Source organism: Cariama cristata, unplaced genomic scaffold, assembly GCF_000690535.1.
Source record: "Cariama cristata isolate BGI_N322 unplaced genomic scaffold, ASM69053v1 scaffold17177, whole genome shotgun sequence".
NCBI classification, from domain to species: domain Eukaryota; kingdom Metazoa; phylum Chordata; class Aves; order Cariamiformes; family Cariamidae; genus Cariama; species Cariama cristata.
The window spans coordinates 273-28,116 of record NW_009626248.1 but is presented as its reverse complement, the minus strand read 5'-3'; the positions used below and the strand labels follow the sequence as shown (position 1 = coordinate 28,116).

At 44.7% G+C, this 27,844-nt stretch overlaps 2 protein-coding genes across 2 annotated transcripts in view; one reads left to right on the top strand and one right to left on the bottom strand.

The window, feature by feature from the left end:
* Nucleotides 1–4,805: 4,805 nt before the first annotated feature.
* On the top strand, nt 4,806–9,562 carry IGFBP7 (insulin-like growth factor binding protein 7; the record flags this gene model as incomplete). The annotated part of the gene is made up of 4 exons (XM_009703957.1): nt 4,806–4,915; nt 6,385–6,501; nt 7,608–7,734; nt 9,319–9,562. Coding segments are annotated over 4 exons (374 nt in total), but the record flags the coding sequence as incomplete, so codon positions are not given.
* The window catches only part of POLR2B (polymerase (RNA) II (DNA directed) polypeptide B, 140kDa), an 18,551-nt gene continuing 215 nt past the window's right edge, over nt 9,509–27,844 (bottom strand). The window contains exons 2-24 of the mRNA XM_009703956.1: nt 26,113–26,263; nt 23,530–23,642; nt 23,037–23,256; nt 21,945–22,103; nt 20,725–20,889; nt 20,279–20,475; nt 19,423–19,542; nt 18,860–19,046; nt 17,520–17,663; nt 17,094–17,233; nt 16,869–16,980; nt 16,296–16,450; nt 15,844–16,042; nt 15,566–15,734; nt 15,008–15,104; nt 13,608–13,702; nt 13,064–13,314; nt 12,885–12,974; nt 12,381–12,488; nt 11,814–11,927; nt 11,560–11,720; nt 10,648–10,843; nt 9,509–9,753 (exon numbers count right to left, since the gene is read on the bottom strand). Coding sequence (XP_009702258.1) covers nt 9,664–9,753; nt 10,648–10,843; nt 11,560–11,720; nt 11,814–11,927; nt 12,381–12,488; nt 12,885–12,974; nt 13,064–13,314; nt 13,608–13,702; nt 15,008–15,104; nt 15,566–15,734; nt 15,844–16,042; nt 16,296–16,450; nt 16,869–16,980; nt 17,094–17,233; nt 17,520–17,663; nt 18,860–19,046; nt 19,423–19,542; nt 20,279–20,475; nt 20,725–20,889; nt 21,945–22,103; nt 23,037–23,256; nt 23,530–23,642; nt 26,113–26,263 — 3,433 coding nt within the window. The 3' untranslated portion in view covers nt 9,509–9,663. The remainder of the gene's footprint in view (nt 9,754–10,647; nt 10,844–11,559; nt 11,721–11,813; nt 11,928–12,380; nt 12,489–12,884; nt 12,975–13,063; nt 13,315–13,607; nt 13,703–15,007; nt 15,105–15,565; nt 15,735–15,843; nt 16,043–16,295; nt 16,451–16,868; nt 16,981–17,093; nt 17,234–17,519; nt 17,664–18,859; nt 19,047–19,422; nt 19,543–20,278; nt 20,476–20,724; nt 20,890–21,944; nt 22,104–23,036; nt 23,257–23,529; nt 23,643–26,112; nt 26,264–27,844) is intronic.

Genomic DNA, 27,844 nt, shown 5'->3' with positions numbered 1-27,844 from the left:
CTTAGTAAAACTGAGCCAAGGTCACACAAAGAGAAGAGGGGAGATGTTGGCCGGGAGGAGAGAAGTTTCTTGATAGAGCTTGTCTGGGAGGTCCAGGACAAAGAAAACCCGAATACGCAGCCCGAGGCGGCTGGGAAGCAGCAAGTGTTTGCCGAAAGCTACTGCCTGTTTGACGCCGGGGACGGCATACTTCGGAGAGTGGCCAAAGGATGGGGAGGTGGGAAAAAAGAGCAGGACCGGGGGAAAAGGCAGGAGAGAGGTTGGCTTGTGGCAGTCGGCAGTGTCATCTCCGCTCAGGGGGTTTGCCCCTTTCCCCCTTTGGCTCTTTCCAAAACCGCAGGGGTGGGATTCCCAGCCCTGCTCCGGGCTGAGGTGGGATGCAGGAGGAGATCCATGGCAGATGGATGGTGGCCCGGGGCCCTGCCCCACACTGACTCAGTTTCGAGTCTCCAGGGCTTGGGGCAAAGCTGCGGTGGCGTTTGCAGCCTTTCCAGGGTCACTGGGATGCTCAAGGCTGAGAGGGAGCATCCAACCGGCTTAGCATCCAGTATCTCCTGTGGTCTGGAGGTCTCGGAGCTTCCTTCTCTAACTCCTCGGTCTTTTCAAGGCCAGATTAAAGGAAGGGGAGAAATGTCTTCAGAAAGAAGGCGGCTTGTAAATCTGCTAGAAAGCAGCAGGCAGCTTTGGGAACGGGGCAGGCCGGGAGCTGGTTGCCCTTCTCATCTCCTCCTGCCTCTGGCAGAGCGCTGGGAGGGAGCAGCTGAGGCCATGCTGGCTCGAAGGGGCAGATGCTGCTTACGGAAGGTTTCCCCTTCTCCTTATAAAGTCATTTTGCAGGGGAAGTACTTTCCCAGCAACTTAGGAGACTCGAGCGAGTCTATTTTCAGCCTGGCAAGAGCTTGTGAGGGTGAACAATGTCTAGCTTTTGCTTTGATTCGCTGTCTCCCGGGGAGCGTTCCCGGTCCGTGTTTCCCCCGGGGCTGCAGCACGGCGATGCGATGCTCAGGAGGGCTGGCTGGGAACCAGGCTGGCACCCACGGGAGCTTCACCGTGCGGTACACAGCTTCTTATGTTCGTGGTCGGGACTTCCCATGCACAGCCAAGTGCCGGGGCATAGCCCACAGTGCTTCACGGCAAGCTTCTTTTTGCCTTTAGTGACATACCCGTAGCCACCTTGATTTTAGCAAAAAAACCCATTAGTGCTCTGCATGCTGGGGTGTGATTTATTTGTGGCAGGAAGATGAGCGAGGCCCAGCTAACCCTGAGCTGTGACAGACCATCCAGGTACCGGCGAGGGATGGGTGGGTTGGCTGGGAGAAGCCCACCGCGGGAGGGGTGTTGGGAAATTATAACCTCATCGAGAAAGCCCCAGGCTCTGCTGCATGCTGCTGCAGCAGAAAAGCAATGGGAACTCCTCTCCAGCTGCTGCTTTTGACATAACACAGGCTGTCAGCTCCCCATCATCGGCAGCAAAACCAGTCCCTGGGCTTTCAGGCTCCTCTCCTGGGGGGAAGGAGCTCGCCGGCTCTGTAAATAAGGCCCTTCCCAGGCCAGGGAGAGAGATTTGTCTTATGAACAATGGGCAGAGCAGGGATGAAATGCCAGAAGTGCGCTTGTAGAGAGCAGCTGATCTCCATCAACAGCCTGCGCTGTCTCTCGGCCAAGGACCAGCTGGGAGCATCCTGTCCATCCGCGTGGTTCAGTCCCTGGTGCGGAGCAGAGGCCGCTCAGCCACACTGATGGTGGTGACCGTTGTCGTCAGGAGCTGTGACCCACAAGTGCTGAGCCTGAAGGAAGCAGACGGAGAAATATTTGTGGGCAGTGCTGCAAGCAGAGCAGCACGCTGAGGTGCAGGCTGTAGGATGAGGACCAGGATGCTCCTTGCCAGAAGGAATCAAGTCATCATCATAGGGCAAGAGGAAATGGTCTCAAGTTGCACCAGGGGAGGTTCAGGTTGGATATTAGGAAGAACTTCTTCACTGTAAGCATTGGAACAGGCTCCCCTGTTGTGGTGCTTCAAGACATGGTTTAGCGGGCACGGTGGCATCAGGTACACGGTTGGACTTGATGATCTTTGAGGTCTCTTCCAACCATAGTGATTCTATGAGCTGCTCTGTACGAGCTGGGCTTGTTTCCAGTCCTGCTGAGCACATGGTGGCCTTGCCCCCTTCATGAGGACCCCCAAAGCAAGAGGGGTGACTCACAGGAGGGAATGTCCTTATGCCCTCCCAGGGCCCCGCAAGGCTCAGGCATCCCCGGCCGCTCCCGGCGTGGCAGGTCGTCGTGGCCCCGGTCCATCTCAGGATGCTTGGCGGGGGGAGAGCATGAGAGGGACGAGGCTGCCCTGCACCTGGGTATCAGCTCGCCGTGGTGGGAGTCCAGCTGCTGTTACAGTCTGTTGTGATTTGACTTTAAATCTGCTGACTTCTTGGCCTTTCTCATTTATTTTTAGTGGAGGAAGAAGCCCAGCTCTAGAGTTTTGGCTGTCTGGATTTAAGTCAAATATCCCGAGAGACCACAATGACTCTTCCCATGACACTGTTGCATCTCTCGGGATGTGCATTCCCTCCCAGCCTCAGGGCTGTGCCGAATAGAGACTCCTTCATTTTGCAGCCGAAGGCAGTCTGATGTTCCTCCTGGTTAGATCAGGACGTACATCCCGAGCTCAGGGCTGCCTTGCAATGGCCAGGCTCTCGCTGTGAAGCTGTGCATTCAATTCCCCTTTCCAGGGAAGATAAACAATTTCTCCTTGCCCAGGCGGTGGGTACAAATTCCCTCTTTCTTTTCCCCCGCCAGCAGTTGCTGCAGAACAATCCTGGTGTGACCTGCTCCTGGCAGGGCGAGCAAACATCCATGGCAGAGGGTTCCCAGTCCTTGACACAGGGGAAACTCAGCGGCAGCCGAGCCCGAGACACCGCAGGCAGTGGATGTAGTGGTGTGTTGAATGCTGGCATGATCCCGAGGTACGGATCTGCTCAGGACCACCTGGAGCAAGGACAACTCCAGCACCTTTCCGTAGGGGAAAGGATGCTCTGACTCCAACGCACCCCACTCCTGGCCACGGCACAGGAGTCGATTCACACGGCAGCACAACCAGCAACAGGGTGAGCCCTGTAAGGAAATGCGGCGTAAACCCTTTTCTCAGCTGAGAGGCTCAGTTCTGTGCAGGAAAGCAGCCCCTACAATCGTTAGGTGCAGTTTTAACCATCGCCCAGGGCCACAGATAAAACTTCCCTGCTTCTACACAGCTACCTCCTATTACAGCCAGGACCGGGAGATCTCTGTAAACAGAGAATTTGGATTGCAGCCAGCCCCGGTCTCTTGGCAGCTTCCCACTAGCAGCAGGAAGCCACGAACAGTCATTCCTGGACAGGGAAGTCGTGGAAGAGAAGAGCAAACGCTTCTCTGGGATCACACCGGCCGCTCAGGAGTGGGCAGCCTCCTCGGCATCCCTTGGGCTAAGGCGGAGGGATGGCCGATACCCTCTGGCTGGTGATACCAACGTGGATCTGCCCTTGGAGCCCGAGGAGGAAAAAAAAAAAGACACCAGCTTTCTGCTGGGAGATGTTGGTGCGGAGGGATGCACCTGAAACCTGCTCCCCTGGCCCGCAAAGGGGCTGCAGGGCAGAGCACACATGCAGGGCTGAGGTCGGGGCATGTTCAGGACCCCAGAAGGAGCATCAGGACCCAAATCTGCCCCGCTTTTGTGGGGCTGGGAATGGGCCACGGTCTGTGAGCCAGCGCACCCAGGGGCTTCGGTCGGACTGGCTCTGGAGTGCCTGTTCGCGTAGGAGATGCCTTCTCCTGGGAGCTTCAGTTCCTGTTACTGCCTCCATCTTCAGAGCAGAAGGGGAGAAGCTGCTGTGTTCTCCAAGCTATCAATAAGTGGAAAGAAATAAACACTATGTGCTCTCTTGGTCTGCGCTTCCTATTGTGGGGAATTAATAGCTGCATTTTGCAGAACAGCCCCGCTAAAGAGGGACTGAACAGAAAAGGCCGTTCTTCCCTTCCTGGGATATGGGTTACGTCTCCAACATTTCCCAGCCCGAGGGGTAAACATCTCCAGCCAGATCTGCAGAACAGCTCTGTCCCCATCTGGCTTTGGAAACAACTCCCTGTGTAGCCAGGGATTGGAGCTCTCTAGGGAAAAATGGGGCTCTGCGTTCACCTGGTCCCTTCCCAGACCCCCCCAAGGAGAGCTGTGCCACCCGCCAGCCAGCCTCCTTTGGCTGAAGATTGCATGTGGGTAAAACAGGAGCGGTGTAACATCGAATTCTGTGAGCCAGCTGCCACAGGCTTTCCTGCAGAATAAAATCATGCTGGGAAAAAGGGTGCTGCAAAGCTGGCCAAGGTCGCTGTAGCATGGGAGAGTGGGACCCATCCTGTCTCCTAGGGGTCCTTTCCTCTGTGCCAGCTGTCAGCAATGCACTTGGGGGCTGCATGGTGAGCAGAGGCAGCAGTTTGTGAAGTCCTGCTCAGCCCCCGAGATAAGAGAATACAAACACTTACCTCTGACCTCGGTCTTGCAAGTAGATGGACTGATCACCTGAACTGCTCAACACTTGAGTTTCCATGCGGGGCAAGTGCCCATCAGCCTGAACAGCTTAAGGTCAGACACACACGTAGCTTCGGAGAGGGAAGTGCTGCGGTGTGGGATCCATCCAGCAAGCTTTGCTCCAAGCAGCGATCCCCTTCACCTCATCCTCAAAACCCACCAGAAGTGATTGGCCCCCACTTAAAAGGCTAGCAAGGAGACAGGCTTGCAGTCACCCGGTGCTTAAAAGCATTTCTTGCCTTTTTTGCAGGACCCTCCATTGTGACCCCTCCTAAGGACATCTGGAATGTGACAGGAGCACAGATCTACCTGAGCTGTGAAGTCATGGGCATCCCAACCCCTGTCCTCATCTGGAACAAGGTAAGGGCCCTGCTAGGAGCTCTTAGAGCACAGCAAACTGCCTGGTAAGCATGGAGGCCATAGCAGATCTCTCCTTAGAAACACATCTTTGATGAGTTCTCCTGTCTGTGCAGTTCTGTCCGCCCCCAAACATCTGGCTTTGCTTAAGTCTTTAGCCATTGCTGCTTCTAAACTCTTGTTGACCCCGAGGCAGAACACGACTTGTGTTTCTCTTGGTAGCGCCTGGTATTCAGAGCAGACGGGGAACGTCCCTTGACCTGCTGTCACCCTGCTGATGGCAGGGACTCCGAGGTGGCTGGACACGGCTCACCCATGTCAGGAATGTGAACAGCACGGGGCAGGTCTCTTCGTGCTGATTTTGGCAGCTAACACCTGGCTTAGGGCAGGAGCCAGCACCGAGCAGAAAGGATCCTGGCCGTAGGGCTGAGAGCCACTGCCTGGCCCCTGTAGCCTCCTCAAATGCCACAGGTTTGTGGACGCTTGGGAGGGGTCCTAAAATTAAGCTGAAACAATACTAGCTTAACAATACTACAGAGAATGAAAACTGGATTGGCCCAACGATTGCTCTGTTCCGAGACAGCAGACTGTTCACAGGGCCCCAGAGCAGGCTGTCGGGTGAGCACCCAACGTAGGCACCTTGATCCAGGCAGCGTTTTCTGCTTCTTCACAAGCAGACGCCGTGTTTACACTGACTTGTCAGCGCTGCTCTGCTTTTTGTGCCTCTTCCTCACGGCCGAGAGACTGCTTGACCTGGTGATAACAAGGGCTGAGCACCACTTACCCCGTGTGATGCTCTGGGCTGGGATACGCAGCACCAGCGAATGACCGCCGGGGAATGACCGCACTGCTGCCGTGCCCCCCCAGGACGGACCGCCTGGTTTGCTGCGGCAGAGACCTACGGGGCTGTTGGGAAGAGGACAGGGCATGCAGGGACAGCCCATTCCATGCAGACACTCGGTTCCCTGCTGCTGCCACGTCAAAAAGCCTGATTGTCAGGAAAACTGCAGGGGAGCTTCTCCAAACAAGTACAAGCCAGCTCCTGCTGTCCCCCAGCCCCAAGCCAGAAGGCAGCCGCTCCAGCCTGCTGACCTGCATCGACGGGCGGCTACCGGCAGCTGAATCCTCCTTGTTCAGCACAGGCACCATTTGATGGGCTAAACACACCCTTGGGAAGACGCACAGGAGTTCTGTGAGCCAGCATGGGCCGTGTTTGCACAGCCCACTGCCCAGCACTGTCCCCAGCAGCACAGCTCCATCTGTTCCTGCCGAGGTGAGGGGAACACAGCCTCCATGCAGACGCAGCAGTACCCGGAGGGCGAGGTGAAATGCTGGCACTAGAAAAGACACAGATACTGCACAAAACACATTCCTGTAAAATTAGTGTTGATCTTGGCTGCATGCGGGTGTGGCCCTAATCGTTCTAGCATAAATAAGCCCCCAAAGTCTTATCTTTCTGCCCTTCTGTTTAGATAATTCGGGGACAGTATGGTGTCCAGAGGATGGAGCTTCTGCCTGGGGACCGGGAAAACTTGGCCATCCAGACCCGAGGGGGCCCTGAGAAACACGAAGTGACTGGCTGGGTGCTCGTAAGTACTTTGTCTATGCACAGAGCTGCACAAGCAGTACAGTGCAGTTTGCAGACAGCTCAGGAACAAAGAACAGTACAGAAGACGCGTGGCAACAGACGGGGCATTTAGAGGGAAAAAGCCGCGTGAATGAGGCATGAAGGGCAAGGGTGGCTGCTGGCTCCAGACTGGCCTGGTGCAGTTTTTTTCACCTCTGTCCAGCACGCCACAGAAGCATGCATCCATGATCAGAGAAGGCTAGACTTAAATAAAGATCTCCTTTCTGTATGGTGTTACTTTCCTGCTGCCATGAGTGGGACGGAGACCCTCGCCCTGCCTAGGAAGGAATCGGTACAGAGGCAAGGCATCCCTAAGACCCACCCACAGCTCAGGAGCCCTTGCAGATCTGCCCTTTCCGCAGTGAGGCACATCACCTGCCCCAGCCTAGCCCAGCACAGAAGCCATCAGCTCTCGCTCCGCAGAGCTCCTGAGCTACAGGAGTACCTGCAGGCTCATCAGCGATTGCCACGCATCAGAGGGAGCTCCTATGCATCCCAGTAAGGGAACTGCAAGTACGACGCTCCCAGCTGCAGAGAAGCTGGCGGCAGGGAAGCACAGCTTAGGGTGTTGGTTCCCACACCGCTTGCAGAAGTGGAGGTGGAAACAAGGAGAAGGAAGAGTGTGAGCCGATGATTTTGCTAAACTGACTGACGGGATGCAGCATGTTGTAGGAAAGCCTTTTCTTCCTGCCTCCCTCCCCTTACCGAGCAGGCAGTGCTCTGACACAGCTCCAAATGAAGTAAACAATAAAAGACAAGGAGGGAGCGTTACAGCAGGCGTCAGCCGGCCTAGCAGAGAAGAGGAAGGCTAGGCTGATCCATGGGAGTGGGTGCTTGTCCCACCCCTCACTGCAGAGAGGCACCGCAATCCGAGCCAGACTGTTTAGGGCAGACAGAAGAAATCACGCAGTCAGCCTGGTCCCTAAGGGTTAACCGCTACTTCATGCGCTCTGTTCATCTCATTAAGTCTCAAGCAATTAACAAGTTATATAAGATACCTGAAAACAGAATCACCTTACCTATGCACAGGATACTTACTGGGGGATGGGGGGGTGTTTCTTCCCCTAGATATCTCCTCTGAGCAAAGAGGATGCTGGAGAATACGAGTGTCATGCATCAAACGCCAAAGGAGAGGCAACAGCTTCTGCAAAAATCCACGTTGTGGAAACCCTGCATGAAATAGCCCTGACCAAAGGTGGGTGGCATGGCTGAACACTCAACAGCTCATTCCCCTAACAGTTTACGCAGTTATTTGATACAGAAGGACCACCTCTGTCGAATGCTTTCTGAAAAAACAAAATAAGAAAAGGCACACTAGAAATACCAATTTAACACACAGCTTTTACTGGGTTTGGGAACACATTCCCATCAAATCTCAGCTGCTAGAGTTCTCAAGGGATTATTAAATGTCCCCCCAAGTGCTGTAAAGTACTGGAGATTAAGATACCAAATTTAAAACACCTTTTGGGGCTTTTACAAGGCAACTTTCAGTGGGTTTCCAGCCCTAAATTTGCATTGTCCTTTCAAGCGTACTCTGGATGCTTCCAAACCCGCCCGTCTCTCCTAGGAGCAGTAGTGGCACAACCAGCCCCAAGACAGGGCGGGAACCGCAAGCACTTACACTTACATTCCTGCCAAGTCCCTGCACCTCCTTACTCTTCCCCACCCTGGAAACATCCCAGTCCCTGCCATTCTCTCTGCAGGCTGGGGTGTCAAACCAGGGAGAGGACAGATAGGCCACAGCAGGCCTTTAGGCAAGACCTGAAGCCTTTACCCTCCAGCCCTCAGCCAGTTTTCAAACCTAGGTCCTCTTTGCCAGGCTGCATGCAAAGCTGATGGCAAACCCACCATCCTCATTCCAGCTGCAAAGAGGATGGCTTAGTACCACAGCCCCATGTGCTCCGGAATAAATCCGAGAGCTGGAACAGTAAGTGTAACCATGCTAGCAGCACCGGGAACAAAGCATCCAGCTAGAGAACACTGCTGCCCAAATCCACTTGGGGACATAATCCTTAGTTTTAATCCCAGTAGCTTTATCCACAGTATGTAGCCTTGACTTTCTGTATCCTTATATCCCTGAACAGCTGAAAGACTTCCTTTAGGAGAATATTAACAGCACCTGGCATTGAAATAAGAGCATAAAATGAATCCCAATATCACTTACGCATAGGAACTTTGCTAAAGGTTTTTAGCTAGTCTGTAATCCCTTTTCAAACAACTTATTTATGGATGTGAATCAAATTGAGTTTTACTGAGTTGTGCCATGAGCAGCACACTTACACGCCAGAAGAGATGTTCACTCCTCCTCTCACTGTAACTCCACTGCAAGGTTGTAGCACCGCATATATTGCCTCATGGTTTACTTCTTACACGCACACCACGTTACAGCTGTTTCTTTTCAGCTGTAGGAAAGCTCTCAAGTAAGCATGCTGTAGCTAAGCAATAAACTGGCAGTCCACAATTAAAGGAAATTGATAATGTTAATGGAACAAACTGTCAGACGTCATAGCTACACTCAACGCGGTTAGGGAGTCTGTGTCCCGTGTCGGGGTGATCTCAGCACAGAAAAATGCCATCAACTACCATTCCCCTGCTGCTGTAGTCCTGCAGTAGGGAAGGAAGGAAGGAAAGGAGGAAGCAGGGGGTCAGGACCGAGTTGTCAGGTCTCGCCCTCAGCTAAGACATCAGAAAAACAACTCACACACTGTGCTACTGCCCTAGCTGTGATGTTACCTCTTGGAACAGTACAGATCATAACATGTTTTTTGTTTTTCCACAGATGATGGTGCAGAGCTGTGATGTGAGGACTTCCGCTTATGCACAGTTTTAAATTACTACTTTGGAAAGCTGCAACCTCTGGCTTTTTCTAGCTCACTAATCATTCCCTCTTAACTCCCTTAGTCCTTGATTACCAATTTGCTTGCACACTTCTTTCACAGATACACAAATAAAGAGATTCACAAGTTTGATTACAAATTTTAATTCTATTTACAGAAAATAAACATACTTTTGAACAGCACATAGCAGATGAGTAAAACTATATTTTAAATGCAACCTACACAAAATGAAAGAAAACCTGAGCACTTCAGTCTCATAATTAAAAAAAAGAAAGCCCTTTTAAAGGCTAAACACTCATCATACGAGGTGCAATACTCATAGACATCAGTTCTTGGAAGAGGAGTTTGCAGGCATAGGGCATTCGAACCAAAGATATCTGGAAAGAGATTTCAAAAGGTTTGTCGTAAGCACTGCTAAAGCATCAACTTCCACTACCCTCTACACAAATAACTTGTCAAGTTTGGCTCAAAAGCGAATCTGAAGTTATGCATGAAAGCATTTAACAAGAATTGCTCACAGACAGTTAACAAAGCAAGAGGGAAGCTGAGACTGTCTGTGGAGGCTACACAGCAGCTATCCAGAACACATTTTTGGAGATAAAACCTGCAGCCAAGGGATCTGGTCTTAAACAAGAGCCATTTAGGAAGGGAACACGTACATAGCAAAGTGTGCCTGACGTGCAGGAAAGGCAGTTACGCCTTCCAGCACACGTCTCTTCAGTAACCCCAGTGCCATTGCTAGAGTTGCAGCAGTCAGTCCCTAGCACAAGAACAAGCCTGTTTAAGGCAACTATTTTTATCTCTGCTACCATTCTCCCTTGACATAGTTCTGCAACCAAGCACACGCTACAGAGCTTTTCTATTTAACAAAAAAGAAAGTGCAACACAAAAGACCTCCCATAGGGACCCAGCTTTGCAAGCATAAATATCTTTATGGGGACAGTCACAAGGGCGATGGCTCTAAATTCCTGTGATTGAGTTTTGCTTCCAAAAATAAGCTCTCAAGCGTTTACTTTTAAAGTCTCTGAAAACTCTGCACTACAAAATACTTGAACAGCATTTCCTGCCAAGCAACAAGCCAACACTGTAAAATTAATAAGGAAACATCCAAACTAACTAGGACACTATAAACACTTAAAATAGTTATGAAAATAAAATAGCAATTGTTCTGGTGCTTCTTTAAATATTTACTTCCTTATCCTCTTGTTCACCCGAGCGGCATTTCCTCCTACCCACAAAGAGAAACACTGGCTGATGAAAGCCACACATACCTGAGTTTTATTACGGCATCCCCGGCATTCATAAGTGTGAGTCCTTGTGTTTGCAATCGCCATGATTCCACAGAGGTTACAGACATGGACTTGGTACGGGTCTGAAGCTTCAAACAATCTTTCTCTCAAGAACTGGGCTGCTCCATGAGCAATCTGGCAATCTCGTTCCATTTCTCCAAAACGAAGGCCACCATCACTGAAAAGAGGAAGAGAAAAAAGAAAATAAATAACCCTCAACTTTTGAGTTCATTGGCAAAATACATCAGTTCTTGTTGGTGGAACAAGTAACTTATCGGAAACACAACAGCAGTATTACAAGGCAGGAGTAAAGCTGTGCATTAATTCTCCTCTAACACTTCAGAATCAAACTGTTAGGGAGAATGCAAACACAATAATTTGCAACTGCTGCTGAGCATTTCTAAAGCAGATGTCAGACAGCTAACAGCCACAGCACAACCTTATAGCAAAATGAGGTAAACAGTTAAATCATTCTCTACTTATCTGTGGTGGGTTTAACCTCGGCTGGTTGATTTTGCATTTTCTCACTCCTCTCACAGCTGCTGCGCAGCATTTTTTACCCTTTCTTAAATACATTGCCAGAGGCATCACCAGCATTGCTGATGGGCTCAGCTTTGGCCAGAGACAGGTCTGTTGGATCCAGCTGTAAGTGGCTGTGTCCAGCGCAGGGCAACCCCTGGGCCTTTCCCAGAGAGGCCACCCCGGCAGCACCTCCTGCACCCAAAACCTTGACACCTGCACCCAACACATCATCCTAAGCCAAACACTTGAAAATGGGTAGCTAAGTGGGGTGAGCTAGTTACGTTCTAGCTGCAGAGTTGAGGCAGCTAAATTTAGGGCTAAAAAGTTCAAAGAAAAAGATGACACTGCACAGAAACTAATAAACATCCTTACCGAGATCTACCTTCCATGGGCTGTCTGTTAAGTATCTGGATTGGCCCTCTTGCACGAGAATGGATTTTGTCATCTACCATGTGCTTCAACCGCTGATAATACGTAGGACCAATGAAGATCTGTGATGTGATTTTTCGACCAGTAAAGCCATTGTAGAGGACCTGAAGTAGTCAATGCAATCACCAAATCGTAAGCTTTACTATCTATCAAATGTATACTAAAAAATTTACAGTGAATCAGTATTTTGTTTATACCTCATTTCCTCTTAGATGATAGCCATAATCTGATAAAAGATTGGAAATCTTCTGCACATTGACAGCATCATTAAAAGGTGTAGCATCACCAATTTCTCCCTTGTTTGCAGACACCTACAGAGAAGAGATTTGCAAAAGCTTGTCAGCTTTTTTCTGAAGGACTGGTCAGACAGCATTAAGCGGTCTCAACAGTTTTAATGCCAGAACTTGAGATTCCATGCCCATGACAGTACCCTATCTTGCTTTGTTTATCAGCTACACAATTTACAGTGAGATTTTTAAAAATACACAGTATCAACAATTTTGCTACTCCTTTTTCTAGGTCACGGGAAATGTTTGGAATACAAGCAAAAGATGAGAGAGTACACTGTAGTCTGACATACTGGACAAAATTTACAGGATTGCAGGTCTTCCAAGAAACCTGCTTTTGCTATCAAGTAACTGGAGAACAATCCTTATTTTTTACTGGATTAATACCTACCAGGGAATAGTATCTTTACAAAAGAAAAAAAAAAAAAAGATTTCATTCATATTGCTCAGAGATGCAGCATAAAAGATTCTTCTTACCTTCCCCTGAAGACACTCAATCAAGTGACCAATGGTCATGCGGGAAGGGATGGCATGGGGGTTGATAATTATATCAGGTGTGATGCCTTCACAGGTGAAGGGCATATCCTAGAGCAGGGAAACAGCCAGTCAGCACTTCCCAGAATATCAGCTTTAAGAAAAGCAGTTAGGTGGACTCAAATTAAATCTTTTAAAGCATTTCAAAGGCACTGAAGTACCACGTAAGAAGCAGCTGTGTCCCTTTCCAAAAGTATGTTTTCCAGATCTAAGTCAACGTATTGCACCTGAGTAGATACTCCACCAACAACTCACTTAAGGCAGTTTTAAAGCATTTCAAAGGCACTGAAGTACCACATAAGAAGCAGCTGTGTCCCTTTCTAAAAACATTTCATCCAAATTTAAGTCAATATATTGCACCTGAGTAGATATTCCACCAACAACTCACTTAAGGCAGTTCCAATGCTAAGAAGATCAGAGATTTTTTTTAAAAAAAATCATCACTACCTCTTGCCTGTACTGGATACCACAGGTTCCTTTCTGACCATGTCTGCTGGCAAATTTATCTCCAATTTGTGGGATTCTTACAGAGCGTACCTGTAAAGCCATAGGAAAAACATTCAATTGGTAACTTAAATACAGAACAAAAATGATTAAAATTAGAAGGCACACACATCAGTGCTCACCCTAATCTTGCAGAACTTGTATCCTTCCTGGTTAAGGGTTACCATCACCTGATCTACAATACCAGTCTCACTGGTTCGCAGAAAAGTGCTACAGTCTCTCTTGGTGAAACGTCTGTTAGTGCTTTCCAGTTCGTCTTCGTTTTCTGGCAGCGTTACTGTTTTGCCAATGATGACATCATCCCCAGACACACGTACCCCAGGTGCTATCAAACCATCATCATCAAGTTTGTCATAGATTGCATGTCTCATACCTTGGGGAAAGAGAAAAAAAAAGAAAAAAGTAGACTCCCAAATTTTTCAACATATTGACTTCAATGTTCTGTAGAAATTCAACAAGTCTGCTTGCAAGTTCAGACTACTGCTAAAATGTCTAAAGATAATTTTATACAAATATCTCAACTGATGTATTTTGCTATTAATACAGAAATTTCTGCTACTTTGTATATCCCAAAATAAAGACTGATGAATCAGTTCAACAACTTTAACAACCTTACCCACAAAAATTTAATTTAAAATTCAGTCTTCATGCATTCCTGTAACTTACCTTGGCACGTTTCACGTGTAGGCTTTTCAAAAACTTCCTCTTGGTCATACCCTTTTTTAGACTCTTGCTCTTTGTACGAGCGATAGAACACAGATCTGAAACAAAGTTGTAAAGCTTTCTCCAGTGAAACCAGCATCATTTTTCCTCATCTGTACATCTCTGTTTCACTATAAGCACCTTTTTATCACATATTATGGCTACTGCTACTAATGACAACCAAAACAAATAATGTTCATATGCCACACAACCTTTCCTCTAAAGTCCTGTTAATCTGACCACCACTGAAGAGGGGAAAACAAAAACAAATAAAAAAAACCACCCCAGCAAACAAACAAAGAAAGTTTCAGATGGCATTTTGATGGTCACTTTTCAGATCTTGCCAAAGTACCTATAAGTAACATGCTAATTTTTCATGAACTGCAGAGACCTTCGGATCTGCTTGACATCTCAAAAGTAGTTATTATTCCTAAAGATTATTCATATCTTCATCATATCATTCTCATATTACTTTTCTCCTTGAAGCTGCCATTTTGCAAGCATTTTTAGGCTTCTACTGCTACCTTGCAGTGCCACACTCAGTACAACTGAGCTGCAGCGGAGATCTTTCAATTTATATCGGCTTCTTTCTGGGGCTTTAGGGGGCTTTTGTTTGCTGGCTCGGTTGCCGGCACACCAAAGCCACAGCCTTTCAGCGAAATATTATCCACATTTAACTGCTCCCATGCACACAGGAAGTTCTGTAAAAGCTTCACATGACCCATAAAAGTCTAATTGTCTCATTCTACATTGGAAGGCAGGAGATCCAAGATACCAAGCTCAACTTGGGCTCAACTTAGACAAAAGAAAATGAACAAAACCAGAAATCCACTGACCAGCTATACAGCTCACCACAGCCATCTAAAAACCATAATGCACAAAGTCACATCAGTTGCCAGTTGTGCCAACAGCAGTTCTTGCTAAGGAGAGGAACATGCCAATCCTCACTGGTAGCAACTGTCATGCTACTAAAGACAAGAGCATTACAAAGCAGCAATATTGCCATTAAGGAGTTCATATAACTGGCAAGAATTTATGAAAATATAACAGCAAAGAGTCCAAATATTTTTCCATTTAAACATCACGCAAAGAACAGTAAACATGGTAAAGACCAAAATGGAAGAGCAGGGAAGACAGGTTACACAAAGGATGAAGCATTCCTCGCTGTGTTTTGCTAAGATACACATTCACCATTTTCATTGTGCTGCTCCCTCCACCCCTGTTAAAAAAAAAGCTGCTCAGCTTAGAAAGATTTGGAGAATGGTGTCTTGCAGCGTAAGATGAACTCTTCTTGAGCCTCTGGACAACTCAGTATACTTTTTTTTTTTTCTTCCAAGCAGTTAGAAAAATTTACAAAGTCTTACCTGAAAAAGCCTCTGTCAACAGCAGAACGGTTCATGATGACAGAGTCTTCCTGGTTATAGCCTGTGTATGATGCAATGGCTACAATCGAGTTGATACCTGTAACATGCAGAGCAAATACTTTGAAAGGATGCACACATACCAGACAGGCATTACTTGTAACTCAAAATAAGCTGTATTCTCTACAGTGAAGCTGTTCTACCCTTTCCGAGATAAAAATCTCCATGTCCCACACACAAAAACCACAGTATCAGCAAATGCAACTTTGAGTAGAAGAGAGTCGAGAGTGACCCCTTGTGAAGAACCTAGCAAATACCAGTACAGAAAATGCTTGTTTCCAGTTAGATTTTAGCAGACTATATGGACAAAGTAGTTTCAGCTGCAACACTGGCAATGTATTTTTTGCATTTAGGTGTCCAGCTACAAGTTAACATTTAACCTATAATTAATTTTTAAATTACATACATTTGCTAAATATTCAGGTATTCTACATGCAACATTTGTGACATAGTTCAAACAAAACAGTAGCATTGTTTAATAACCATTAACTGACAACATACCTGCTGGTAACTCTCTAAATCGCAAGTACTCCATGGAGCGTGTTGTTACAAGGGGCTTCTGAGGATAATACAACACATGTGCCAGCGTATCCATGCGAACATGAAAGTTTGTAATGTAAACTCCCATAGCCTGTTTACCCATAGCAGACTGGTACGTGTTCCTGGGAGACTAGATAGAGAAGGGAAGACCAGTACCTAAGTACATAAAGCTCTTTACACACACACCTGTGGGTTTTCTATCAACTTTAAAAGCAGGATGCCAGAAGTGATGCACTGACCTGGTTGTGATCAGGGAAAGGGATGATAGATGCACATACTCCCAGGATCATGGAAGGGTGAATCTCACAGTGCGTGTATGTTGAGCAATACGCCACACCTTTCTCTTGCAAGTCATCTGGAGTCATTGCCAGCATCACAGTCTCTTCTTCCAGTGTATCAATGTACTCTACTACACCACTGGCCACGAGATCCTGCCAACTGAATAACCAATGTCTGAAATACTCAGCTAACACATAAAACAGGTCTCTTCAGCAGTGACAAGAACAAGGACTTCCCTAGCTTATTATTACTACCACTGCCTCAGTGTGACAAAAAAAAATAAGGTACCGGGCAAAGAAAGCATTTTTGTGCTGCACAAAGCTTTGAACATTTCTCTCTCCAACCTGAGGGAACCTGTAGCTTCCAAGATGGAAAATCAGACATTCTGTTGAGTTTCAGAAACGTATCTCACCTGTAATTGTTATACTCTCGTTCCTTCAGTTGGTCAATATGCCTTTTCTTCAACAGCAACTTCTGTTTTTCCACAATTAAAAGGGGTCGGCAAATTCTGCCTGCATCAGTATAGATGCGGATTTCTCGCTCACGAATATCTCTAATCATTGAGACCTGTACAAGAAAGCAGCACCCCATGAGTACAAAGTCTCAGCCCAGAATCAGAACTACAGAACACAAAATAGGATAACAAAGTTCCCTAAAGTAAAGACCTTACAGGTGCCATCAGCAGCACAGAACTCCTACAAACAGAAACATTTCAAAAGACTATTTTCAACTGGTCTTGCAACTGGATCCTCTTTAAAAGAAAACAAAAAAGTCACAACCAAACAAACCACACACAACATCAAACAAACAAAACCCAAAAAGCACCAACCCCTCCAAAATGCCGAAAACAGAAAAACCCAAGCCGTACGAAGTATGTTCAGAAAGAGACTTCCAAATAATGCTATTTGGAGCTTGCAAAGGAGTATCAAGGCATTATCCTTTCTCATCTAAAAAGACATGCAAACTCTAGATGTAAAACTTATACCTCCGACACAATGATGTCCATCTGACGACGGAGCTTCCTTAGGGTATTCATGAGCTGCTCTGGATCTTTGTGTATTCCTACCCAGCAGCCGTTAACAAAAATCTTGGTAGCACTAGAAAGAGGGAAAAACAAACAAACAAATAAACCAACCCCAAAACCCAAGCCCTTGAAGTGTTGTGCAGGATAAAAAGCTTAAGTCTATTAAACAGTTTCATTTGCACATACTCAGCTATTGCCGCTGGAGATATTTCTTCCAGGTTTTCCATACTCCACTCTTCCAAGAATTCCAGAATTGGGGATGGCTGAGATCCCACAGAAATGTAAGCCATCAGGGCTAAGTTCTTCACAAGTCCTACTGCATGACCCTAGTAGAAACACAAAGTTAACTTGCAGTTCCAAATCAAGAGATTCCCCTAAGAAAGTCTGAGAACTTAAACTTCAAGTCCTCAAAGAACTGGACAAAAAAACCACGCTATTTACTTTATTAATTTCTACCATTTAACTACAGACTTAGCTATAAAGCTGAATATTTATGTCAGCATTTAAAAAAAAAGTGCAAGTGATCATCACAAGTGCCATGGCTGTAAAATGACTAGCAGATAAAAGCAGTTAGGCATGAGTAAGTAGTGACATAAACACTACTTTCATTACCTCTGGGGTCTCAGCAGGGCAAACCATTCCCCACAGCGTGTTGTGCAGCTGTCTGGGCTTTGCCAGTTTACCATCTCTACCAATTGGAGAATTCAGGCGTCTCAGATGGGAAAGCGTAGATGCAAAAGTCAGGCGGTTTAACACCTATACGTAGTAAGGAATTTAGTTAGTCAAAGCTTCCTAAGTTTGTTGTTGACAGGCATCAAGACACAGTAGAGCGAAGGATCAATGCTCTCTAGAAATGATGTACTTGAAAAGAAATATCTCTGATTTCTGTTAGCTACTTTTTAGTTCACCTCCACTAATCTTAGACTAAGTTTACCCTTAAAATCTCAAGCTCCTAACCAGTGTTGTAATGGCAGAAGTTTTCAGAGCATGCTTACACCACGGCAAGGCCCAGCTTAAACACAGTTCACCAAGCAAAGAGCTGTCTTTTTGTAGTGCAATACACTCTGATCAGATAACTAGAATGAGTGATGCTTGTAAAAATACTTTTAAAGCTGCATTTTCACCAGGAGGGTTTTCCAGTGCAATGACACAGAGCTTTTCAAAGTTAGTTTGCAAAACTAAGATGACTTAGTTATTAGGAGCAAATCAGCATTTACATTCTTTTCAGTCTGCTTGAGGTTTCTCAAAAATTTAAGAAAAATTTATTTTTACAGTCTGAAATGTGAGTTTATTTAAAAAGAAAACAAGCCCCTCATACACATACACCAACAACACACCACCCAGGGACAGCTACCATTTTCTCCCCTTTCCTAACTTTGCTTTCCCCAAATTCTGATCTCACCAGGGCTCCAGACAACAAAACGTGTTGGCATTTAAAAACTGTCATCTCTTTCCTGTTTCTACCTTTCTGAGAAACAGGCTCAACTAAGCACTGCTCTGGGCTAATAAAGTCAGTGCTCCTCATCATTAGCTGTGGAATACATAACTGTTGTATTACAAGGTGTCACTCAAGCTTCTTTAACCACCTGTGAAGCACTGGAAGTAATTAAAGGAAAGAAATCCATCACCCCTAAGGATTGCCCTGGGACTAGGACTTGACCAGACACACAAACATATGCTTTAACACAAAAAGTCTTTACAAGAGTTACACCAGCTGTTTAGCAGTGAACACAATAGCTAAAACCAAAACCAAACACCACCACCACCACCACACCCCACAAACTCAACTATTTGGATCTTCATCTGTTTCAGCTATGGAAGTTTCCTCTTAAAAATGGTTCTATTAACAGATAACATGCATGGCTGCCAAGCAACGTTAAACTCTTCCATGATACAGTTTTACTCTTATGTAAACCTGACAAATGCTACCATGCCTTATTCAGCTATTGTACCTGAGATACTCCTGCTCTGGCCTGATGAGCTTTCTTCTGGTCACCCCAGTTTCCAGTTGCCAATGAATACTTTAAACCATCTGAAATAATTCTGGTTTTAATTGCCAGTTCCAAGTTGAAATCTTTCCCTCTGTCAATAAACTTCTGTGCATATATTCTCACTTCCTTCAGCAAATTCTTAAACATTCTGTAGAAGAAGATGCCAAGAAGTATGATTAAACAGTACTGTAGCAATTCAGCCTACTCAGCACTACTTGGAAAAAATGTCAGTGGCCTCCTGAAAAACAGCAATTCGTAATTAGAGGAGGAGAAGGGGGAAAAAAGCAAAACCAAATTAACCTGTTTGGAAATATGCACAAAATATGCTTCAAAACAAATTGATGCTAGCCACCTACTATTAGAGGAAACTTACCCACTCCATGAAAAACTCATAATCAGATATAGGCTGTGCTGCCCAAGACCGGCTATCACATACAACAGAATAGTCAGATGGATTTAGAAGCACAGTTGGCAATGCCTCTACCATTAAATATCTCCAAAGAAAACGTATATATTATAGTTACCCTCTGAACAGGAAAGCTAACAGCGGCCCAGCAAGATCCAGTCTTTTGTTGCCATAATGATCTCTGTCATCAAGCTCTCTTCTTCCCAGTGCTGCCAGCAACAATCTATGAACCATATACCTAAGCAAATAAGAGTTTATGTTTTAAACTGACAGCAGACATTCACAACAGAGATGACATGCTTTCATAGATAAACTAGTGAACTGCTTCCTAAATGCTGATCATTCTAGATCTTTGGGATACTGCTGTCCAAAAACAGACCTCTTCAGCACATACGTCCTTAGAGGTGGATGACTCACAGAAGGTTCAGGTAACTAGAGAGAATTTAATATTTACATCATGATGACAACGCATCCTCCACTACATGTCTGTCCTGTACTGTAATATGGGCTACGTTTAAGCACGTGGAATCAGGTGTAAAATGGTAAGTCTCCTGATGCTACAGTTTATCTGCAGACCAATAAGCAGCAATCAAGAGGATGTCCTAGTAATTTTAAAGAGTAGGTTTACATTACAATCAGCTTATCAGTAGTTATCTATACATTAGTTATCAACCTCTGTATGTTGTCCACGACGCTGGATGTCAAAGAGTCATTTATCACTATCATCACATCTAACTTAAGATCCAGAATGTGTTGAAGGCTTGTTTTGTTCTTTTTTTCCTGTTTTATCAACATTCGCATTTTCTCAGCCAGAAAAACATACCAATGCCCTAAAGTTTATCACCAAGTATCCAGAAGACTGAGGTTAAAAACAAACTTCCGTTCACTACATTCTTCCAAAGGCATACATATATGTGAATAGAATCCGTATTCAGGGTCTCTTTGCAGATGTGTGACAGGAACTACTGACATACCCTAGAAAATAGGCTTTTTTGGTTTCACAGAAGTCACTGACACCAACATGTGGGAGCATTTCTTTCTGCAAGACTTCTTTAGCATACTTGATTCTCTTTTCTTTGGTGACACCTGGCTTTGCACCTCTTGATCCAATGAAATTTAGAGCAACATTTTGCTCCTGAATGACGAACGCTTCATCCAGAGACGGTTTGACCTAATGCACAAAATAAAGCAGAATCCTGTAGCATCCAGTACTTGTTGGGGTTGAAGGAAACTACGCAGTAGTTTGCTAATGATTCTTTTCAGGAACTGCTAATTATTGATCCAGTTCTTTCTGGCTTTACTACAGTAGCTCTTTCAAAAGCAGCAGCAAACAGTAATGGAGCATGCAGGAAGCACACAAAAAAAAGCACACCTACACATCACCGAATGTCAAGCCAGGAAATAATTTAACACACATTACCATTTCCATCATTTCTGGATCTTCAAAATCATATATGATGTGCTCTAAAATGTCCCTGTCGGACACAAAGCCTAGTGCACGAAAGACAATGATGATGGGGACTTCTTGTTTGATATATGGCAAAGTTGCTACAATGCGCTGACCAATAGCGCTCTTCTTCGCACCCTGAAGAGATGGGAAAAACACACATTAGTCTTGAATCATCTTGCCTTTAAATAAAAATATCTCTCTGGATTTGGATACAGCATTAAGCGTATTTATGCAAGCACTACAGGAAACCATGACTTCTCAGCAGGCCAACTAAGGAGTTATTCTGAAACCCTACTCCAGCAGCAACTGTTTTATTTTAAAAACATTCTAACTTTAGAAGTCTGCAAAAACTTGGAAGGTTTTTGCTGATACAAAGGAATTTAAATAATACTACTCCTTCACCCATATGCATCATTTCTCCCCCTTTGTGTATTTGCAAAGAGCAATCCTATCCACCTTCAGCTTTCCTTCTGTCAGCTTAAGCCCAGCTTTTCTAATCCACTGTGTAAGACTCTCCATTCTCATGATTATTCAAGTAGCTGCTTCCCCCTCCCAGAAAGAAAACAAACACTGTGGGATGCAGAGGGACAACCACTCAAGAGTGCCCCAGCCATCAGGAGCAAGAGTGGTGTAAGGCTTCTACTAAAGTTACTCTTGGAACACGTTTGCGAAATTCCAAACATCACTGCAATGGTAAATGAGTACTGACACCTTCTGCCTTTAAGTTATGAATAGCACTTACTTTGTCCTCAGACGGCACAATTAGATGTTAAATATGAATTAATATGTGGTCTGCAAAACACATCTAAACACTAGCTTGGCCATCAGCAAAGACAGGGTCCCTGCTCCTATTCTTGTCCTCTGTCAAAAACCAGGACACAGCTTGTTTGGATTTTCTAAAAACTCATTTATAGCAATTCTAAAATTATTTTTCAGCCTCGCCCTAAAACCTGCCACAAATTGACTCTTCATTTCAATCCTCAAATTCTTTGTCCCAGAGACAGGCATAAATCTATGACAAACAGAATATATTTTCATTTAATTTTACCTTCTTTACAACTTAGCATCAGAAGAAATTTCTTCTCAAAACCCCAAAAGTAAATGACATGAAGAGACAGGACAGTAACAAAGCTCCTAAAACAATCTTTATTGTAAGCCCCAGGGCAGGGGTTATTACCGCTTAGGCATACCTGCCCACCTCTGGCCAGCATGCTAACCCATATAGTACTTGTTGGTCGAGAGGAATTTTCCAGACAAGATCTACACTCTCCCGTGTAGGCATATTTTGAATCCTTCTTTGCAAACACATACACTGTGTTTGTTGCCATTTTCTCTTGAGCAATCAGAACCTGTGTTAGAAAAAAAAAGAACAGTAGTAAATAACTGACCGAAGGGCATGCTGAAAGTAAGCAGCAGAGTGTGTTTCTCCTATTCCTTCAGGTGCCTCAACTTTAACCACAGTGCACAGCATGAGGTAGTTTGCCAAACTCAGCTGGGTTATACTCTACATTTTAAAAATACAGCATTTACCAAAACATACACCTAGCTAAGATAGACTAACCAAAACAAAAGACTCCGAGAACACTGTTCCCTACAACATACTTAGGGCATCTGCTAGCTGTGCCGAGACATTTCTGTTACCCTTTAGGCACAACACTGATAAAGAAAGAATTTCACTATCTGTTTCCAAGGCCAATGCACTACACGGGCATTTAAATTTAAATGCTAGCTCCGACAGACAAAGCCAGATATTCCCCGCCCCCCGCTGAAGAAAAATATAATTCTATTTCTTTTGCTGTGTTTGTCCAGGAATCAGTTACAAAAAACCTGGCAGTTCCATCAGTGAGGCGCAAGCACGGAGAGGATATGATTTGCTGAAGTCACAGCAATGGAGGGAAGAACCTATTCTTATAATAAAATGGATCTATACAGCTACGAACAAACTACAGTAGACTTCAAGTGAATAAGTACTGCATTTTAGAGTGCATGCTGCTCTGCAATGTTGAAAATGGAAAGGAAAACATCTACAGTACTTAGTGGCATTCAATGCAAAACAGTTTATGAAACTGAAGAAGGGAAACGTGCCTCAGAGAAGAGGAAAAGGTGGCCTAAGAAAGTCCTAACAGAGGACCAAAAGCCCATCTTTCTACAAGATCACAAGCATCCACAGCAACCGTGATACACTGGAATAAGAGTGCTTATGCTCCTGGCAAAACATATGGGAATAAGTAACAGAACTTTCAGTGTCTGTAAAGACAGCTGTGCAAGGTATAATCCCTTACCTTTTCTGATCCATTAATGATAAAGTAGCCACCAGGATCAAGCGGGCACTCATTCAGTTCACAAAGATCACGGTCAGTTAAGCCATTCAACAAACAGTATGTTGAACGTAACATAATAGGAATTTTTCCTATAAAAGTTTTCTGATGCTGCGTCTGTAACTGATCCTCTCCTTCTTTAATAACTGTTTTAGTTATATCCACATACAAGGGGGCTGAATACCTACAGAATAAACACACCATTGAGTTATCTGTCAGTTATTACTCGAGGTTGCAAAGATAGATAACGAATGCAGTTACTCAAGCACTCACTGGTAATATTAAGGATTATTACCAACTCATTAATCACCATCTGGATTTAACAACTAGGCATTGAAATCTAAACAGAGCAGTAATTCCTACATTTTCAATGCACTACTAAATTGAAAAAGACTAGCAATTAATAACGCAGAGCCAGTCCTTCCTTGTGTTTATCCACTACAGAGTTTGTTCTTACGTAAGGTTTCTCAGTCTGGCTTCATTGGGCATCATAGGTGAGGGTGCTCCATCTCTTTCCCAATGCGTAGGTTTGGAAAGATAGATTTGTTCAAACTTCAACAGATACCGGGGCTGGAAAACAAGAAGACATTTACCTGTAATGGAAGAAACATTCATTTTGGTTGTTCAATAGTGGACCTAGAGCTTAATACCCAATGCTGCTGCATGTCCTCAGCTCCAGGTATGCAAACAATCCCTCTTCAGATGACTAGATCAAAAAAGCACTCAAAAACTTTCAATAATTTATAAACACCTCCTTAATTAAAAAAAAAAAAAAGAAAGGAAACTGAAGGGTTAAAACCATTGGTAAGAGAAGAATAAAGTACCCAAATAAGTAACCTTCCTATAAAATACCTAACAAACTCAAAATCTGCCAAGTCAGTGAATATATTAACAAATAGAATATGCCTTACATATGCCTACTTAGATGTTTATCATATATGTAACTTCAAATAAAACTGCTAGTTTTATGATGCAAAAAGGTGAATCTGCTTCAACACATACAATGAAATGTCTGATATATCAGACAAGGTGTGAGTTTTTGTAAAGCTTTGCTCCCATGCATAAAACGTTAAATTTAAATAGCTTTGTTTCAGTTTCACAGAAATTCTTGCACGTGTTACAGTGAAACCATGGGCGTGAAAGGACAGATACCTTTCAGCAACAGAACAATTCTCAGGATGTTCCTTTTGCTCCAAGAGCCACTCACCCCTCAGAATCCTACTGCAGTGAGATTTAGAGCATTCAATTCACTTAAATCAGAAGTCTTGCATTTAAAATAAAGGGGTAAAAGTTGTTTTAAAACAATACTCTTATCAAAGTGTATTTGTGTACAGCCTTCTGTATTCAAGGTATTCTCTCTTACTTACTGCAAAACAAAACTGCTACTAGAGAAGGATAACCATTATCAAAAACTGAAAACACAGCAAGTTGAGCAACACTGGTTTCTAGGATGATTCTATAGGATCGGTAAACAAAGTAAGACTTGAATTATCGGAAAGGACCTGAAAACAATCTGATTTTAAAAAGGTACAAAAGCTTCCTACAATAGTCGGTGGCAGAGCCTTCTCGGCAAACATTTTGTAGGTCAAAAAATTCAATTCTTGCCAAAGAAACACCTTTTTTCCTGCATTTGCAGCAGCAGCCATGTATAGCACCAAGTTTCACAAGTTTTCATGCAAGCACTCTCAAGGAGAACATGTTTACCATCACTACTATCTCTGAGCATGGTTGTTAAATCCTCTGCTATGCTATAAATTGCCCAAATTGCCTTCAGAATTTGAGGCTGAGAAGTGGAGGGAGAAAGAAACAAATAGTCAAATTAGTCCAATACAATCAGTCTCCTTAAATTAATCCAGTATCTTCAAATGAGCCAAGAGGTTGCCTTCAAGCGACTAAAGTTAAAAGCAAGTTTCCTTTTTCTCATATCTAGACCAATTCCTACAAGCTTTGATTTGATAAATAAGAAACTAACCTCTCTCAATTGAGAAAGTAAAATACTAGCTTTTGGGTAAAAAGAAGCCAGATACATACCATGCTTGCAATCTGAACCGTAGCCACTTACAGTGCACATAGCAACTGCAGAACTGCACAGCTAGAGAATTCCACAATAATATACACAGAATAACAGAAGAAACATTAAGAATTGCAGCAAGATAAATGTTTATGGACTGTTTGTCTAACAAAGAAGTTAAAAAAAAATCTCAGTTATTCTCTCCTCAAGATAGTTGTTTGCCCGCAAAAAAAATGCAAAGGAACAGTCAAAATGTGTAATAAATTCAATGCTGAGGTGTCCTAAAGTTCCTTGAAATCTCTAGAGGGAAGCAGCAAGGTAGTGACCGATAGTAGGGCAACGGACCATCACTATTTGCGCTTACGGAACAGGGATCACACCACGAGGGACATAGGCGAAAGCACCATAGCCATTGTAGAAGGCGCACACGCATCGTAGAAGAGCCATCAGGCAGCACAGACCTTAGGTAATTTGTTCTCCTTTGGGACATGGTGCCAATGGAAGGTGATGAGTAACGGCACCCTTCGACAACCTAACTTTGGCTGAAGAAAGCTAACAGAGAACTTTTCAGCCATAACCCCTTCTTGCCATGGTAAAGCTACTGAAAAATCAAAACCCCACGTAAACATGGTTTCTTTTTGGCTATCTGACTTGCTCTACTACATCCCTGCCAGCGCAGCTTCGTATGGTAAACTGACAACATGAGTCGCAGCAGCCATTGCAGTTCTTGGTCATTTCTCAACTCAATCAACAATTTCTCAACCCAACCAGCAGGAGAAAGTAACTATATAGGAGAGGGAAATTTGATTCCATGGATAACAAAGCTCTTGCATGTGCTTCCCAGCCATATACCCAGATAGTATCTGGAAACTTGGCTATGTATCTCACAGACACCAAAGAGTTCATACTTCTGTCAAACTGACTACACAAGCAGCGTCATAACTCCGATGCACTTCCGTCTCTTAAGATGAAGGTTGACTAAAACCCACCCTGAATCATTTTACATTATAAAAACACATCTCCACTTACCGGCTCTTCCACTTCTCCTGTGGCATGCTGGGCTTCAGCTTGTAAATCAATTGGTGGAGCATCTTCAACAATTCTCTGCACAGACATCTGAATGAACTCATCAAAAGAATCCAACTGTTGCCTGACTAAACCCTTTTCATCAAAATACGAGCTTAAAAAAAAAGTGCATTAATGAACAAGAGATCTTAACTTAATTCATGTACTTCATATGTCAACAAGCGTAAGATGTATTTATTACAAAACCTCCAAAAGCCATGAAATACAGTACAGAATCAAACACATTCACTTTTCCTGAGGCGTAAGTTCCAAACACAGATGCTCAAAAATGTTTAACAATTCTCTCACTGCTTGAAGCCACAGACACTGCAAAGTGACAGACTTGCTGCCACCTCTTGGCTAAGCCATGACTGTACGCAGTCTATCATAAGTTAGAAGGGAAACAGGACGACAAACCTCAGTAAAAGCAGCTTCAGCTAAAGTTTTCAACAATGTATGCAAATTGCCTCACTTTAACTAATTTTACAAGCTGCAGTAAACTGAGTGCATGCCCCTAAGTCAAGACAATAGTTCTCAGAACTTTTCTTAGCTTGGATCCCCCTCTGTTCCAGCCACACAGAGATTCTCAGCTTCACGCCTTCTCCAGATTTCCCTTAGCCTGTGTGTTACCTTGCTTCAACCCAGCACAACCCAACTGTAAAAATCAAAGCCTAAAGTCGAAGCCCCACATCCTATATTTTAATGGGATGACCTAAACATGTCCACTGCATCAGCTCCCACCAGCAAGTTCCTCTACCTCACATTCCTGAAGCCAGCCAGGGAACTCACACTACCTCAGCTTCTGCCCCACTGCTCCCAAGGTGTCTAGAGAAAATGGCTAAAAACTACCTCCCTGCCAGTCACTTCAGGCTTCCCCAAGAAGGGCAACACAACCTTGGTTATCGTGCTGTTGCGACAGTGAATCTTGCCAGTGTAGTCTGCTACTGCACAAGGGGAAGGAGAAAGGGAAAGGGCAGCTTGAATCACAGAACGGTTGAGGTTGGAAGGGACCTCTGGAACTCATTTTGTCCTAACACCCCGCCCAAGCAAGGTCACCTAGAGCTGACGGCCCAAGACCACGTCGAGATGGCTTCTGAATACCATCAAGGCTAGAAGCAGAGACTTGTGGTCACCCTCACAGCAAAAAAAGTGTTTCGTCATATGGAGTGCAGTGCACCTTTGACTGAAGGACTTGCCTTAGCTACCTCCCACCTGACTGAAAGCAAAGGTAGCACTCTTCACTGGGCTGCAAAAGAAAGGATCTCCTTCTGCCTCCAAAGTTTCTCATCTCTGCCTTTGGGATCACTACCATAGATCTACCCTTCCGTTTGCATCTGCTGCTCTAAGACACCAGTCATACACTTTTTATGAACGATACATTTAGCAAGAGAAACACTTTCCACTCAGTTCTACACAGCATCCCACTTCTTAACAGGCACAAGAAGCCGGAGATTCTAGGCGTTCATGTCTTGCTAGAAAAACACTAACATGATGAAATAGCCAAGTATTGATTTCTTAACACCAGCACCAGCTGTGAAAGCAGCAGGCAAAATCATGTGCCTGATATGGAATAAAAATCACTTCTTACTTCACTCAAAACAGCATACCCTGCTGGGGGACAGTAAGGCTTCTTAAGCCCTGATAACAACCCTGCTTCTTCTACTTAAACCTTTTCTGCTCTGAACACGCTAAAACA